The 15611-nt window shown below is 62.2% G+C and overlaps 2 protein-coding genes across 6 annotated transcripts; one reads left to right on the forward strand and one right to left on the reverse strand.

The window, feature by feature from the left end:
- The first annotated feature begins 231 nt into the window (after positions 1 to 231).
- Positions 232 to 8780, forward strand: Ano8 (anoctamin 8). Of its 4 annotated transcripts, none has more exons than XM_063228088.1 (19): positions 232 to 491; positions 1104 to 1214; positions 1315 to 1447; positions 1527 to 1665; positions 1740 to 1836; positions 2448 to 2564; positions 2651 to 2778; positions 2866 to 3027; positions 3208 to 3360; positions 3439 to 3565; positions 3645 to 3700; positions 3789 to 3863; positions 4048 to 4179; positions 4457 to 5254; positions 5355 to 5546; positions 5643 to 5771; positions 5851 to 5961; positions 7052 to 7724; positions 8204 to 8780. In XM_063228088.1, the coding sequence occupies exons 1-19, from the start codon at positions 386 to 388 to the stop codon at positions 8560 to 8562; spliced, it is 3798 nt and encodes a 1265-aa protein (XP_063084158.1). In that variant the 5' UTR covers positions 232 to 385; the 3' UTR covers positions 8563 to 8780. The 4 variants fall into 4 exon arrangements, with proteins under 4 accessions (XP_063084158.1, XP_063084160.1, XP_063084157.1 ...); XM_063228087.1 differs by having other exon boundaries at positions 233 to 491; positions 5640 to 5771; XM_063228090.1 differs by lacking the exon at positions 8204 to 8780 and having other exon boundaries at positions 5640 to 5771; positions 7052 to 8070.
- A 924-nt stretch (positions 8781 to 9704) lies between these two features.
- On the reverse strand, positions 9705 to 15472 carry Dda1 (DET1 and DDB1 associated 1). 2 transcript variants are annotated; one of them, XM_003464188.5, is made up of 5 exons: positions 15316 to 15472; positions 11636 to 11716; positions 11502 to 11553; positions 10884 to 10945; positions 9705 to 10235 (listed from the first exon to the last, which is right to left on the reverse strand). In XM_003464188.5, exons 1-5 carry the CDS (start codon positions 15316 to 15318, stop codon positions 10125 to 10127), a joined length of 309 nt encoding a protein of 102 aa, XP_003464236.2. In that variant the 5' UTR covers positions 15319 to 15472; the 3' UTR covers positions 9705 to 10124. The 2 variants fall into 2 exon arrangements, with proteins under 2 accessions (XP_003464236.2, XP_005001227.1); XM_005001170.4 differs by lacking the exon at positions 15316 to 15472 and adding an exon at positions 14471 to 15032.
- Between the last annotated feature and the right edge of the window lie 139 nt (positions 15473 to 15611).

Raw genomic sequence — 15611 nt, forward strand, 5'->3', positions numbered from 1 at the left:
ACAATCAGTCTGTAGTTTGCAAATCGGGAAACCCGGGCTCCAGAGCGCAGACCAGAAGGTTATATTGGTTGGGACAAGTTGAATAATGCACCTTGGTGCGGGCGGAGACAAGCACCAGAGATTAGACTGGGCGGGCGGCGATGAAGCCCAGAGAACCACGCGGGCAGGCCCGAGAACCAGAGTGTGCAGGCAGGCAGCGCTGAGAACCAGAGTGACGCGCTGGCTGGGAGGGAGCTGGCTCCGCGCGGGCGGGGACGAGAAGCAGCGCCGGGAGCGGGGACGAAGCGGCGCGGGCGGGCGCGGCCTTTGTCTCATCCGCGTTCGGCCCCATGCGCTCGCGGCCCCCCGGCGCCCGGGCCGCGCGCAAAGCTTGACCCAACTCGCCATGGCGGAGCCCACCTCGGGCGCCGGGGGCGCGGTCCTGGACGCGGAGCGGGACAAGCGACCCCCGCCAGAGGGCGAGCCTGCGGCCCCCGCCTCCGGAGTGCTAGGTATGTCATGTGTGCGACTGCTCGACCGCGCGGAGGCGTAGGGTGCAATCAGGCCATCTTCCGGCCTAGTTCCACTCGGGACCCGCTGATCCTCGGGGCTGCAGGAACCTGCGGCGGACGGTGGGCTCGGCCAGGCCCGGTTACGCCCCTCGGGGACCTGGCCACCTGGTCTTCGGGATCGCGCAGGCAGGGACGCTCCGGCCTCTCCGTGGAGCACCGGGAGACCCGCAGGCCCGGGTTCGAACCCCAGCTCGGCTGTGTGACCTTGGGTGTGTGGCTTTAAGGCTCTGGGGCTCAGTTTCCCCACCAGAGTGAAAGGGCAAGCGCTGCGCCCAGCTCCCGGGCTGCTGTCCTAGGTGGTTAAGCACCTGCTCGGGGCTGCTAGTGGCGCCCCGCGATTGTGGACTTGAAGGCGGAGGGGGCGAGCATAAGTAAGATGGGTAAAGGCAGGCGGAGAAGGGCAGGGCCTGGCAAGGACGAGAGGAAAACAAGCCCAGGCAGTACGGCGGGCCTCCAATGTCATGCAGAGTGCTGGGGAGCTGGAAGTCGCATTCGAGAGTCTTGGCCCCAGTGGTCTGATCCCTTCCTGCTCCCCTGTCCCCTAACCTCCAGAGAAGCTCTTCGGGAAGCGGCTGCTTCAGGCGGGGCGCTACCTCGTGTCCCACAAAGCATGGATGAAGACGGTGCCCACGGAGAACTGCGACGTGCTCATGACCTTCCCAGGTACCCACGGGCTTCCTGACTCAGCCTTCCGGAGCGGAGGGGGTACAAAGCCCCGGGGCCTCCCGTGGCGAGAGCCATCGGTGCCTATGCCCCTTGGCAGACACGACCGACGACCACACGCTGCTCTGGCTACTGAACCACATCCGCGTGGGCATCCCCGAGCTCATCGTGCAAGTCCGCCACCATCGCCACACACGCGCCTACGCCTTCTTCGTCACCGCCACTTACGAGAGGCGAGTGCCTGCCCCTGCCCCGCCCCTGGGCTGCCCCGCGTCCCTTCGGGCCCCCTGTGAGCCCCTGCCCTCCCCGCAGCCTGCTCAGAGGCGCCGATGAGCTGGGGCTGCGCAAGGCCGTGAAGGCCGAGTTCGGCGGCGGTACCCGAGGCTTCTCCTGCGAAGAGGACTTCATCTACGAGAACGTAGAGAGCGAGATGCGCTTCTTCACCTCCCAGGTGGGGCCGGCTCCTGCCCGCAGGGCGCCCCAGGCCCCAGGTGGCTCACCCAGCTCACACCCTGTCCCAAACAGGAGCGCCAGAGCATCATCCGTTTCTGGCTGCAGAACCTGCGCGCCAAGCAAGGGGAGGCCTTGCACAACGTGCGCTTCCTGGAAGACCAGCCAATCAGTGAGCGAGGCGGGGTCGACCCTCCAATCACAGTCAACAAGATGGGTGGGACGGGGGCAAGAGGGCGGGGCTTGAGGGCAACTGACGAGGCATTAGTGAAAAGGTCAACCAATGAATTCTAGGGGTGTGGTCGCTGAGAATGGGTTCTGGCCAATCAGCGTGTTGACGGGCGTGGCCTTTGCAAAGGGGTTGGGCTTATCCCTTGGGAGGTGGGCTTGGCCTAGGTTCTTTTCCGAGTTGGGATAAGATGGGTCAGGACCGTGGACAGCGCTCGGCATTCTGTGTGGTGAGGCCTGGGCCTTGGTTTCCCCCCTATGAAATCAATCAACGTTCACCTTCAGATGGGAGCTTCGTGCCAGCTTTTTTAGGCATGGCCACAAACTAAGGTCAGGTGCCTTTAACACGTGGTTTCCCATGGGGCCTTGCCCTCCGGGTGCCCGCCCTTTCCTGGCAACTCCTGCGTTTCTGAACTCTGGAGAAGGAGATGTCTGTCCACCCAGCCCTCCTCCCCTGGAAGAGCTCCTAGGGTCTGAGAGCAGGCACAGCTTCGACTTGGGTTCTGGCGGGACGGGAACAGGCGAGGCCACGTCACTCCTTCCATCCTCCTGCAGTCCCCGAGCTGGCGGCCCGCGGGATCATCCAGCAGGTGTTCCCTGTGCATGAGCAGCGCATCCTGAACCGCCTCATGAAGTCCTGGGTGCAGGCGGTGTGTGAAAATCAGCCTCTAGGTGCGGCTAGGGCTAGGGGCAAGGTGGGGACAGGCCAGAGCCCTGAGAGGCAGAGGGAGATGACTGGATCCCCATCACCCTGGCAGACGACATCTGCGACTACTTCGGCGTGAAGATTGCCATGTATTTTGCCTGGCTGGGCTTCTACACATCTGCAATGGTATACCCAGCTGTCTTTGGCTCTGTGCTATACACGTTCACAGAGGCTGACCAGGTAGCAGGTGGGTCTGGGGAGGTGGTGCTCCGGGAAACCCTCCTCATGCCACCAGCCTGACAGCCGTCACTGCGCTGGCACCCACAGACAAGCCGTGACGTGTCCTGCGTAGTTTTTGCTCTCTTCAATGTGATCTGGTCAACACTGTTCTTGGAGGAGTGGAAACGGAGGGGTGCAGAGCTGGCCTACAAGTGGGGGACGCTGGACTCACCTGGGGAGGCTGTGGAGGAGCCACGTCCCCAGTTCAGGGTCAGCTGTGAATGTAGGAGAAGTGGGGAAAGTCAATTGGGTGCACAGGGTGGGCTGGTGGTGCAGCAGGGGCTCTGAGAGAAAGGGGCACCCAGGGCAAGGGCATCCTGGAGGAAACCAAATTGAGAGGGAGTCTGCAGTGGGGCAGCCCTCTGACCTCAAGGCCCCCCACACCACCAGGGCGTGCGCCGCATCAGCCCAGTGACCCACGCCGAGGAGTTCTACTACCCACCCTGGAAGCGGCTGCTCTTTCAGCTGCTCGTGAGCCTGCCCCTCTGCCTGGCCTGCCTGGCCTGCGTCTTCCTACTCATGCTCGGCTGCTTCCAGCTGCAGGTGACCTGGTGCCCTGGCCCTGGCCCTGGCCCTGGCCCACCTGCTGGCCCACCTTGACCACACCCCCGCCTGCCCTAGGAGCTGGTACTGCACGTGAAAGGGCTGCCGCGCCTGGCCCACTTCCTGCCCAAGGTCGTGCTGGCCCTGTTGGTTAGTGTGAGCGCCGAGGGCTACAAGAAGCTAGCCATCTGGCTCAATGACATGGGTACGCTCTGCAGGGGAGGGGGTCCCTACGGCTTTGGGCAGCCCAACCAGCCTTCCTCATGGCCCTCCTCGGCCCCTAGAGAATTACCGGCTGGAGAGTGCCTATGAGAAGCATCTCATCATCAAGGTTGTTTTGGTGAGTGGCCGCTACAGGCAAGGCACCGGGGACCTGCCAGAACTGGGGGTGACCACTACCTGCCTCCCTCCCTCCCTCCTGCCCCCAGTTCCAGTTTGTCAATTCCTACCTGAGCCTCTTCTACATCGGCTTCTACCTCAAGGACATGGAGCGTCTCAAGGAGGTGAGACTGCGCCAGCGGCAGCCACGAGGGGCCGGACCTGGCCCAGGGGTCCCAGGGCTCCCAGGGTTCCCGGTCTCTCCCCTCCCTCCTCCATCCTTCTCTCCTCTCTGTCCGTCCGTCCATTTGTATGTCCTCTCTCTGCCTGTCCATCTGTCTGTCCATCTGTTCGTCGGTCCCTCCACAGCTCCTGCTCGTCCTGTCCCTGTCCCAGAGCCTCGAGCGGCAGCTGCGGGCAGTTCTGGTCCCGCTCGTGGCCCTGCGGTTCCGCCTACTCCTCCTCTCCCTCCAGGGCCTCCTGCTCTCAGCCCGGGCCAAAGTACGGGCAGGTGGCAAGGCCATGGGCCTGGCCGGGTGGGCGGGAGCTGTGCTGGGCGCATGTGCAGAGGGGCTGGGGTGCCGAGGATCCATGCAGCAGATGAGCCCAGGGCCTCAGGTGCCCAAGAGCCCTGGGGGTGGAGTGTTCCGTGCCATGCCCACGTGCTTCTCCAGCCTGGCTGTGCTCTGTGGCTGTGAACGTGGCCAAGTGCTGAACGTGGGTGCCCTGTGCCAGTCCTGGCCCCCTGCCCCCACGCAGCCTCTCCCCATCCCCCCAGATGCTGGCCACCCTGCTGATCACCCGCCAGTTCCTGCAAAATGTGCGCGAGGTCCTGCAGCCCCACCTCTATGGCCACCTTCGCCGAGGCGAGCTTGGCCTCCAGGCCCTGGCAGGGATGGTTCGGGCCCTGCTTGGCGGTCTCAGCCTCCGGTGCCCCTTGCCCCGCCACCTTGAACCCCAGGCTGACGAGGGCAGCAGCAGGGCGGGGGGCCGAAGGTGTCTCAGCGGGGGTTGTGGGGCACCCGAGGAGGAGGAGGAGACAAGCGCTGTGGAGAGCAGGCCAGCAGGGGAGGGAGGGGAGGTGCGGGAAGGGCCTGGGGGTGCCGAGGACGAGGAGGAGGAGGACGACGAGGATGAGGATGATGACGATGAGGGTGAGGATGGTGGGCTGCTGGACTGCGGGCTCCGGCTGAAGAAGGTCAGCTTTGCCGAGCGGGGGGCCGGGCGGCACCGGCCTGGGCCCAGCCCAGAAGCCCTCCTGGAAGAGGGCAGTCCCACCATGGTGGAGAGGGGGCTGGAGCCAGCCATGTTCACCCTGGCCGAGGATGACGATGACGAGGCAGAGGGGCTTCCCAGGATCCCTGAGTGCGAGCCCCCAACCATCCTGCTCCGTCGGGCTGGGGGCGAGAGCCAGGACCAAGGCCCCGAGGGAGGCCAAGACCCAGACCCTGGACCAGGTGACCCAGCAGCCAGACAGAAGCGGCAGAACCGCTCCTCTTGGATCGATCCACCAGAGGAGGAGCACTCACCCCAGCTTACCCAGGCAGAGCTGGAAAGCTGCATGAAGAAGTATGAGGTGTGGTACGGAGGCAGAGGTGGTGGCCAGGGTGCAAGCCCAGCAGAAGGTGCCTGCCCTGCCCTCACCATCTGCCCACCCACCTGCGCACCTCTGACAGGACACCTTCCAGGACTACCAGGAGATGTTCGTGCAGTTCGGCTACGTTGTGCTCTTCTCATCCGCCTTCCCATTGGCCGCGCTCTGCGCCCTGATCAACAACCTCATCGAGATCCGCAGCGACGCCTTCAAGCTGTGCACTGGCCTGCAGCGGCCCTTTGGCCAGCGTGTGGAGAGCATTGGCCAATGGCAGGTAGGCCGGACCAACCAGGTGGTAGGGATCCTGGGTTCGGTGCAGGGACCAGGCTGAGAGCCAGCCCAGCCCACTGAGTCCAAGCCCCTGCAGAAGGTGATGGAGGCCATGGGCGTGTTGGCCATCGTGGTGAACTGCTACCTCATCGGGCAATGCGGGCAGCTGCAGCGTCTCTTCCCCTGGCTGAGCCCAGAAGCGGCCATCGTGTCTGTGGTGGTGCTCGAGGTGTGCCCTGGCAGCCTGGGCAGGCGTGGGGTGCCGGGCAGTGCCACCAGGGCCTGCAGCTTCCTGTCTGTGTCCCCAGCACTTTGCTTTGCTCCTCAAGTACCTCATCCATGTGGCTATTCCTGACATCCCAGGCTGGGTGGCTGAGGAAATGGCCAAGCTTGAGTACCAGCGACGAGAGGCCTTCAAGGTAGGAAGCCTGGGCAGATGGGCCTGCATGTGGGCGTGGGCTGCGGTGGGCAGTGCTTGGTGTGAAGGAAGTATGCAGGTGGCTGTGGCCCCTCCAGGGCTTGGCAAACCACAGACCGAAAGTCCTCATCCCAGCACTGGAGACAACTACCCAGGGCTACTTAGCTACACCCCATCTCAAAGCACATACATGACAGGCTGAGTGCTGCCCAGCATGAATGGCTGGATTCAAACCTCAGCGCTGAGAGAAGAGAAAAGCACCTGTACTGAACACTCACAGACTCTGCCCTTTTATGTTTTCTATTTGTTCATTTGTTTCGGGACCAGGCTGACTTGCACACCTGGCCTACGGTTCTCACAGCGTGGGACTCAACGGCAAGGTGGAGCGCACAGGCTTGGCGCCTACCCCACAGCCCTCTAAGAGGGATTCTGGGGGCCTCAGTGTCCAGAACAGCTGCCCAGGGACCTGGGGCACAAGCCTGGCCATCCTGGGACTGTACCTGGGTGCCCCTTGGAGGGTACCAGCCTGTTCCTCCATCCTTTGGCAGCACAGCTGCTGCTTTGAGCACAGGACACAAGGCTATCCCTACGGGCCCTGCTGTGGGCCCAGCAGCCATGGCCCCAGAACTAGTCCTGATGCTTTTTGCAACGTCTCCTCCGGACGTGGGGATGGAACCAGGGGCATCTCCTGCACGGGGTGGCTGCAGCTCAGGCCAATCAGAGCCGTCCTGATTCCAGGTCCTTGAGGCTTCAGGCCCCCAAGAGAGGTCCAAGGACTCGGGGCCTATTCCCCGCAGGCTTCTGGACAGCCTGAGTCTTGACCAGGACAGCTGGTGGCCAGCAAACATGGGTTTTCTTCCCAGCTCCTAGAAATTGACAGTGTGGCCAGGGATTCTGCTGTGTCCAGTTGGCATCTGGATCCCTGCCCACCCTGCCTGGAAAACCTGGCATGGCCCAGGTGGCACCCGGTGGGCATTGCATCTGCCCTCACTTTGGCAGGGAGCCCCAGGAGCCGCTGAGGGGTCCAGTGGATGCCCAATGAATGTTCAGATCTCCCTGCCAGCCGGCTAACGCCCAACTCTTGTCTGCAGAGACACGAACGCCAGGCCCAGCACCGCTACCAGCAGCAGCAGCGGCGGCGGCGGGAGGAGGAGGAGCGGCAGCGCCACGCAGAGCACCACACCCGCAGGGAGCGTGAGGCCGGCCGGGATGAGGCGAGGGCCGAGGGTTCCGGGTCAGACGCCGTGAACTCTGAGAAGACTTCGGCAAAGGCCAAGGGCAGTGGTGTGGGCAGCCATGGGCAGGAGCGGCCCAAGCGCCCTGGGTCCCTGCTGGCATCCAACAACGTCATGAAGCTGAAGCAGATCATCCCACTGCAGGGCAAGTTCCTGTCATCGGGGGCCACAGCCGGCTCAGGGGGTGCTGCTGCGGGCCCCACACCCAGGCCAGCCCCTGCCCAGTCACCCACCGGCGGGGACACCCGCCTACCCGCCTTCCTCAGCTTCAAGTTCCTCAAGTCTCCTGAGGCCCGGCGGGACCCTGAGCGCAGCCACTCACCCCCTAAGGCCTTCCACGCCACCAAGCTCTTCCCCTTCGGTGGGGCGCGGGCCGAGACCAACGGGGCAGGTACAGGCGGCCAGGCCCGGCAGGACACGGCCCCCGGTGGTGGCAGCAGTGGTGGCAGCCGGGCCCCGAGGAGCGGGCTTGCAGAGGAGGCCTCGGCTGAGGAGCGAGAAGCGCCCCGGCCCGAAGAAGAAAGCTCAGGTCACAAGCTTTAACTCGGGGGTGGGGATGCTCGATGCACCCAGGGTGGGAGGGTGGCTGCCCCAGGGAGTGGCCTGAGGGACAGCAGCCCCACCCACCCCCCAACTCCCACAGGGCTCCAACCTGCACCCCAGGGGTATACCCTCCACCCACCACAGGCTGCCCACCACAGGCTGCGCTGACTCCCTGTGGGCCTGGACCTCCAGCTTCTATGCAAATCCCATTCAAAAGCCCAATGAGGGGCCACAGCTCCTGCCCCAGCAGGCCACAGCAGGACAGGGACATAGACAGAAGTCAGAGGGAATCCCTGCAGACCCTTCCCAGCCCCAGGCAGGGATGCCCTGAAGACACCCAGGATGGTGGCCCATCGGCCCCACCTGACCCATCCAAGCAATAAGGCCTTTCTGGTGCCTGAGCTGGGCGGGAGCTACGGGCCGACGGGCAACAAGGCCCCGGAACGGCCCCTCTCGCCTCCGCAGGGACAGCGCCAGGCCCTGAGGGCACCCCTGCCCTCCACACGCGCCGCAGCCGGAGCCCTGTGCCTCGCTCCCAGCCCCCGACGCCACCTGCGGGCTGTTGGCAGTGGGACCCACCCTGGGGCTGTGGGGGCGAGGCCGCTGCCCCCCACCTGAGCCCACCGGCCGCCACCACCGAGTGCCCACCCTGCGCCCTGGCTGTGCCCGCGCCCCCACCACAGCCCCTACCAGGGGACGTCAGCTTCTACAGCCTCCCGCTGCTGCTGCCACCGCCGCCGTTGGAGCCCCCAGAGGCCCCTGATCCTGGCCCTGGGCCCAGCCCCAGCCCTCAAGCAGTGTGCTGGCCAGGGGGCTGGCACTAGGTGCCTGCCACCTCCCAACATATGCAACGGTGGGCAGCCAGGCGCCGCCCCCACCCCCCCAGCACACTGCCCCTGGCATCTTCTCTTCAACCAGAAAGGGGGAACCAGAGGAGCCCTCACACCCCCACAGAATAGGCAATTATTTATTTGTTTTTAATTTATTTTGTCATATTTTTGTAAAATGGCATCATTGCAATAAAAAGTCTATTTCGACAGTGGCCAAGGTGAGCGTGCATGCTGAGCTCAGGCCTGTGGTGGTTGGCCAGGCTGACTGGGCCCTGGAGCCCGTGGGCTTTCCCACAATGGGCGTAACCCAGGCCAGCACCCTCAACAAAGGAAGCAATCTTGAGTGCTGGAGACCAGCTGATGGCCCAGGCAGGGGTGTCAGGGACCAGAAGAGATACAGCTGCCTCTGGGAGGCACCTGTAGTGGGACCCTGTGTCCAACACACAGGGGGACCTGGGGTGGCCTGGCATGGGACAGCAGGCCAATGGGAATCACTGGCCCCTATGTGGGGAAGAGGATATGAGTATCGCTGTTCAGGGCACTGCGAGGCTGAGAGAGGCAGGGCAGGACAGAGGACAGGGACCAGCTCCTCAGACCTGGACACCCGAGAGGAGTACTGCCCACTCTACCATGCCCCACTATCTGTCACCAACCAGGGGACACCAAGCACCACCCTGGGCTGACCTGAGCAGGTAAGCCCTCAGATGGCACAGCCCAGCCATACCCGGAGCTGGGACAGCTAGGGCACAGCACAGGGACAGGAACTCCTGCAGCTCAGCTAACACAACCAGCTATGACTGCAGCCCAATGTCCTCACTGTCCCCAGAGCCCCAGCCACCACCAGGGCCCAGTGGGCTCAGAGTGTGGACCTGGGTCAGATCAAGCCACTCTACCCCGAGGCCGCAGCCACAGTGCATAACCTTATCCATGGCCCGGTTGCCTGCATGCAACCTGCTGGGCAGTGTCCAGGGACCCACGCTGTCTCTCTGAGCCAAGGGACATGGTGATGGTGGCCTTGTGGCATGGCCACAGCAAGCTCGGGACAGAATCGTCAGTCCCCATGGTGATGACAGGACAACACTGGAACCCCTGGCTCCGTCCTCCAAGGCTGAGGTGGGCGGAGCAAAGACTCGAGGTGGAGTAGGAAAGATCCTTTATTGGGGTGGACACGGAGCACACGTGAGTCCATGGTAAAACCGCCAGCGCGGGGTGAGGGCCATGGCGGCCTGCAGAGGACACACTGGGCGGCATGGCTGTCCCCACCTGGCCCCAGCCCTGCCACCCAGTGGCGGCAGGACCCCAGCTCCAGACACTCGGGCTGCCCGGGCTGGGCTGGGGACCTGGGGGAGGTGGTGGACCAGCAACTGGGAAAGTATCTACGGACATCTCACTATTGGGTCTGAGTCCCCGGGACCCACGCGTGACACGTGTTACAGCATAAATAAAAACTCGAGGAAATAAATACATCGGCTCCTATGAGGTTGACGCGGTGTGGAAGGGGCGGGAGGGTGCAGCGGGGCAGGCAGGCGGGCGCTTACGCTCGGGGCTGAGGTGGCCTAGGTGTCCTCATGCATGTCGGGGCTGTCCGTCCGCGCCACCTTGCGGGGTGGCGCCGAGCTCTCACCCTCCAGCTCCACCTGCTCCTGGTCCCTCTTTTTGGCAGCATTCTGTGGGAGGGAGGGTTTGAGTGGGGGACCCTGGGGCAGTTGGTACCCTGCCTCCCCTCAGGAGCCCCCTCTCCTGGCAGCTGAGGTCCAGACCAGGGATGATGGGTCCCTACACCAACAGCAGCTCTGAGGCCCTAGCCCCTGAGTGATGCAGACGGTAGATAGCCCTGTGTGACCCTGTTACTCTGGAAATGGCACCCAGGGGCTCTACTGCGCTGTGCCCCACATCTGGCCTTTTTTATTTACTGTGGCACAGGTCTCACTAAGCCAGAACTGGTGAGTCTCCTACCTCAGCCTCCCAGAGTGGAAAGCTGAACCCTCACTATGTGCTACCTCTTGTGTCACCTGCATCTGTAATCACGGGCTGCCAGCCTACCCTCGACACAGCAGAAAGGCAGAGACTCAAGGGCACAGCGACAAAGCCACTAAATGTCAAGACTACAGAGGCCAGGCCAAGCTCAACACCTCCCCATACCAGGCTCCTATGGCCCCTGCTTCTTCCTCTGGAACCTCTGCCATCTCCTGGAGCACCAGGTAAACTCCTACTGAGCCCTAAAGGACCCACTCAAATCCTCTGTCAGTCATGCTTTAAATCACTCAGAACCTGTGCCACCTTACTCCCCAGCACCTGAACCCCACGTGCCGTACCTTTTTGTCCCATTGCTGATGTAGGTACCGTAGGAGGATGTTTGTTTTTTCTGTCACAATGACTGAAAGGAAAAGAAAGCAGCAGAGGTAGACAGCCCGTTCCTCCCCAGCCCGGGCCCCGGCCCCAGCCCCGTACAGGGCTCGGGCTTGCTCCCAGCCTAGGTCGCAGGTGCACATACATGGGCAGCCCCAGCTGACCAGCTCAGCTGTGGGCTCTCAGGGGCTCAGCTTTTTTCTTTCTGCAGTGCTAGCGATGAATTCAGTGGAGGATGCCCCTCGCCTGGGAGCTGCACCCCTACCCCTTATTTTCAAGACAGGGCCTCACTAAGTCACTAAGCCACTGGGGCAAGGCTGAAACTTGTGATCCTCCTGCCTCGGCCTCCCAGTGCTGGCAGAAGAGGCAGCTGCCACTGTAGCCAGCACAAGTTCCCGTCACACTCTGAAAATCATGTCCATGTCCCGCTCTATGGCGTCCTCCGCCGGGCAGGTCCCTACTGCCACCCCAGGCTGTCAGGGTCCTCATGGGGTCCCAGCACCTCAAAAGGACAAATCAGGGACACGAGGGCAGGACTGCGGGGGCCGCGTGCACCTGCCCGAGACCAGGCCAGGGCCACTCACTCTGTTCTGACGGGTACTCTCGGGTGGGCAGGTAGACGGAGGGGCGTCGGTTCTGCGGGAGGAGTGAGGCTCAGGCGCGCCCAGCACCCCAAGGCCCGCCCACTCACCCGCCCGGTGCCCCGGAACACACTCACCGAAGCCTTGCACACAGAGTCAGCATGGAAGCGACTAAAGTTGCTCTTGTTGTAGACGGGCAATCCTTTCAAAAAGTCTGCCTGGAAGACAGAGGGCAGAAATAAGCCTCGTCCCAGGTGCCTCTGTGCTGCACCAGCTGGGGCACTGTCCAGTCTGCACAGGAGGTCCCCCAGAACCTGGCAAGCAGCAGAGAAACCAAGGCTCAGCGAGAGCATGCCATGTGCCAAGTCACACTGCAGCCAAGAAAAAAGCTCAGCCCCCTGATCTTAGCACTGGGGAGGAGGATCATGAGCTCTAGGCCAGCCTGGCCAAAACAGCAAGACCTTGTCTCATAAACACAGCTGGAGGCTGAGGCAGAATGATCACCATGAGTTCGAGGCTAGTCTTGGCTACATAGTGAGTTCACAGCCAGCCTGAACTACAGAGACCCTATCTCAAAAAATCACCATCTAAACAATTACAGCACAGCAAATACATAGTCACCTGCCTCAAACTGGCAGCTGGCAGGACATGGCCCAGTGGTGCTCCCCGCATACCCTACCCTGGTGTGGCTTGGGCCATCCTTGGTGCTCCTGAGACAGAGACCTGAGATGCCGCACCTGTCAGTGCTAAGAACTCCTGTGCCAGTGGGATTACAATGAGAAGGGGTGTGTCAGGCACAGGAGCCCAAGTTTCCAGAGCCTCCTAGCACCATGGCGATGACTTACCCATGGGATCCACACTTTTGGGAGGCTGAGGCAGGAAAATCACTAGTTCAAGCACAAACTGGGCAACTGAGTCAGACTCTGCCTCAAAATTACAAACTAAAAAAAGGTTTTAATAAAAGACTGCGGATGTAACTCAGTTTGAGGGTCCTTCTTCAATCTCCAGAAGAAAAAGACAGGCAGGCAGAGAGGCAGGCAGGCAAAAACAAAGAAAGAAAAGCAACCTAGAAGCCCTTTTTTTTCCTTTCTCACAGTGCAGGTCAGGGCCCTGAGCCTCCCACCCAAGCAGAGCTTGCACTGTGATGCACCAGGCTTCCTTTCCAGGGGACATCCACAAACCCCACTACAGGGATGTCAATGGGCACGTGACTATCAGCTGGGGATGCCTCTGGGGCCCTCAGAGTGGACCCTGGGCAGCTGCCCTCCCCTCTTCCACTGCTGTGCTCAGCCATGGGACCACTCTGTCTGCAGTGACTCCCACTCCAGAAGTACATCGTGCTCCTCTCCCTGAGTCCCAGGGCTCAGACTCCGAAGCCAGGCTGTGAGGTGCTACCAGTAGAGGGCTCCTGGGACTGCATGGCTGGACCCAATCTCATAACTTGGTCAGGCACAGCCTGCCACCCCACCCCAAGAAAGTGAGGAAGCTGTGGCTCATTTCAGGGGCCAGGTGCCTCCCATTAGGTGACACACCTGGAACCTAAGCACATGGAGGCACCAGGGCCACCCGGCGAGAACCCTCAGGTCCATCACAATCCTTGGAGCTCCAGAGGATGGCACCTGATGGATGCAGCTTCCCAGAACCCCTGGGCAGAGGGAGTCATGTCTCCTCAGGCCCCTGCTACCCAGCAAGACCCAGGCCAGAACTGGACACCCACCTGAGCCACCACTGTCCCCCTCCTGTGGGGAGCACAAGGACAAAACGCATGGGAAATGACAGTGTAGCCAGGGTGAGGCCAGGGCATCGAGGGCCAGGTCTGGCAGCAGGGAAGGCAATGCCAGAGGAAGCCTTTTCTCTGCTCCAGTCCCAAATGCTTCCTGCCACTCACAGGAATGTCCCCATCTCTGTGTGGGGCACTTAGTCACTACCCCACTGCTGAAACCACCCTACTCAGCCACTGTCCCTGTCTCTAATTTGCACAGCAGCCTCACTGGCTGAGAGCACAGGAAGGGCAAGTAACTGTGGTGGAACACACTCCATCCTAGCTGCATCCCTTCCCCTGGTTCCCCATGACCACGAGTCAGTACAGGGGGCCATGTTAGGCAGACAGCTGTGGCTCAGAGTGCCCAAGCGGTGGGGCTGAACACATTCCCAAAGATGGGGTGGCCCTGCTTCCAATGAGCTACTCCAGAACAAGGCCCGAGGGCCAGGAAGAAGCTGTGCAGCCACAGCCAGACCAACCCCAAAAGCTCCAGGAACACCTTCCCATGAGTACTTCCCAGGGAGTACTCACAGGGACCCAAGAAATCATGATGAAAAATTCTAGCTCCTGAGTCAGAAATGGATCTGGAGAGAAAGAGGTGCTTATAGGAGAAAGGCTAGCATGTACAAAGGCTCTGGGGCAGTGGGACAGGGGCTTGCAGAGTGGGAGATGAGGTCACAGAGGTGGGCAGGGAAAAAGGACAGGGCTGCGTTCCTAAAGGGCTACACAAGAAGCCCCAGGAGGGGGCTATAAATTAACAACCGTTGCAATTTCATTCACTACTTTAAAAACTTTTTCCATTACCAGGCATGATCGTGTAGCCTGGCAATCCCAGCACATGGGAGGCTAAGGCAAGAGAGTATCTGGGAGATGAAGGCCAGCGCAGGCTACATAGCAACTTCAAAGCCAGGTTGAACTATGTAGTAAGCCCCTGTCACAACAGATTAAAAACTAAAGATAAAATAAAAACTCCTGATTCTAGACCAAGTAAGATCTGCCAAAGGGGTAGGGTAGTGGCCAAGAGACCCGGTGGAGCTGGGCAAGCATCGGGGCGGACGGTGGCCAGCTGGGCCAGGGTGGGAACCAGGGATGGACTGTGGAATGCTTCGGAGGTGGCAGCGCTGGACCCCTCAGGCTGGGAACGAGGGGGCCCGCGCAGGCGTGGCAACAATTAACTAAGGACAACCTGGGGGTCGCACATGTGGCTCACCATCCGATCCCTGCTCCCCACACCCCGACACTGGGCCGGAGGCTGCAGTCACCCGGACCAGGACTCCCCTGGCCTGCGAGGCGCCAACTGTGAGGATTCCCGCCTCACCCCACGCCACAGGTGAGGCCACCAAGCACTGAACCCCCCGGCAGGCCGGGGGTTTCTAGCTCCCGGCGGTCTGTGAGGTTCACTTGGAGGTGAAGGGCCGACGTAGCCAGGTATGTCACCGCTTCACTCTGTAAAGTCGCATCCCGGGCGCGATGCGACGCTGCTTCTCTGAACGTCACAGTCCCGCGAGGTCCGTTCCCAGACCCCTGTTACCGGAGCGAGGCCGGAATGGGAGAGAGGCGGCAAACCCTCCGGTGACCGGGCGGCCCAGGATGGGGGAGGGTCCGGCTATGGCTGGCGATGTCGCACTTCCTCTGGCGACAAAGCCCCGCACATCGTGTGTCAAGCCCCCTCCTCCTCCCTGGCACACCGACCGGGCTCCCAAGCCCCCCGAGACACAGAAGCCCGGGACCCGCCGCGCCAAGCAGGGGACCGAACCGGGGTCTCCATGGACCCCACCCTACCCAGGCCACTTCCGGGGGGAACTACGACCCGGAAACGGACGCGTTGTCAGGGACTAGGAGCCAAGCTAGGGTCAGGGGTCGGGGAACGAGCCGAGACGGGGACGGCAGGAAGCTCCAGGGAAGGTCGGAGGTCACAGGTCGGCGAGAGGGTCGGGAAGAACCCCCGAAGGGGTCAGGCAGGGCAATGAGAGGCCGCGGGGACTACGAGGGGCGGTAGTCCCGTGGCACTCTGTGGACTAGTGGAAGGAGGCGCGGGTCTGCGGCTGCCCTTACCATCTTCTGTTCCCTCCGTCGCCGCCTGAGCCGCCGCCGCCACCACAGCCGCCTTCTCAGCCGCCGCCGCACAGCAACTTCCAGCCGCGGCACAGCGCACACTGATGGCGCCGCCACGCCCTACCATTGGCCCTCACCCTAGTCCCGCCCCTACTGAAAGTCCTCTGCGTAATTCCATTGGCCAGACCTGCTAACACACGAACCCATTGGCTGCCACGCCTCCTCTCTTCACTATCAGGTTCGGTTGAAAAAGCAAAGCCCCCGCCCAGAACCAGGAAGGCACAGAGAGCAGGAAG

Source organism: Cavia porcellus, unplaced genomic scaffold (genome assembly GCF_034190915.1).
Source record: "Cavia porcellus strain 051 isolate PalLab524CR breed Dunkin Hartley unplaced genomic scaffold, mCavPor4.1 scaffold_17, whole genome shotgun sequence".
In the NCBI taxonomy this organism is placed as follows: Eukaryota; Metazoa; Chordata; class Mammalia; order Rodentia; family Caviidae; genus Cavia; species Cavia porcellus.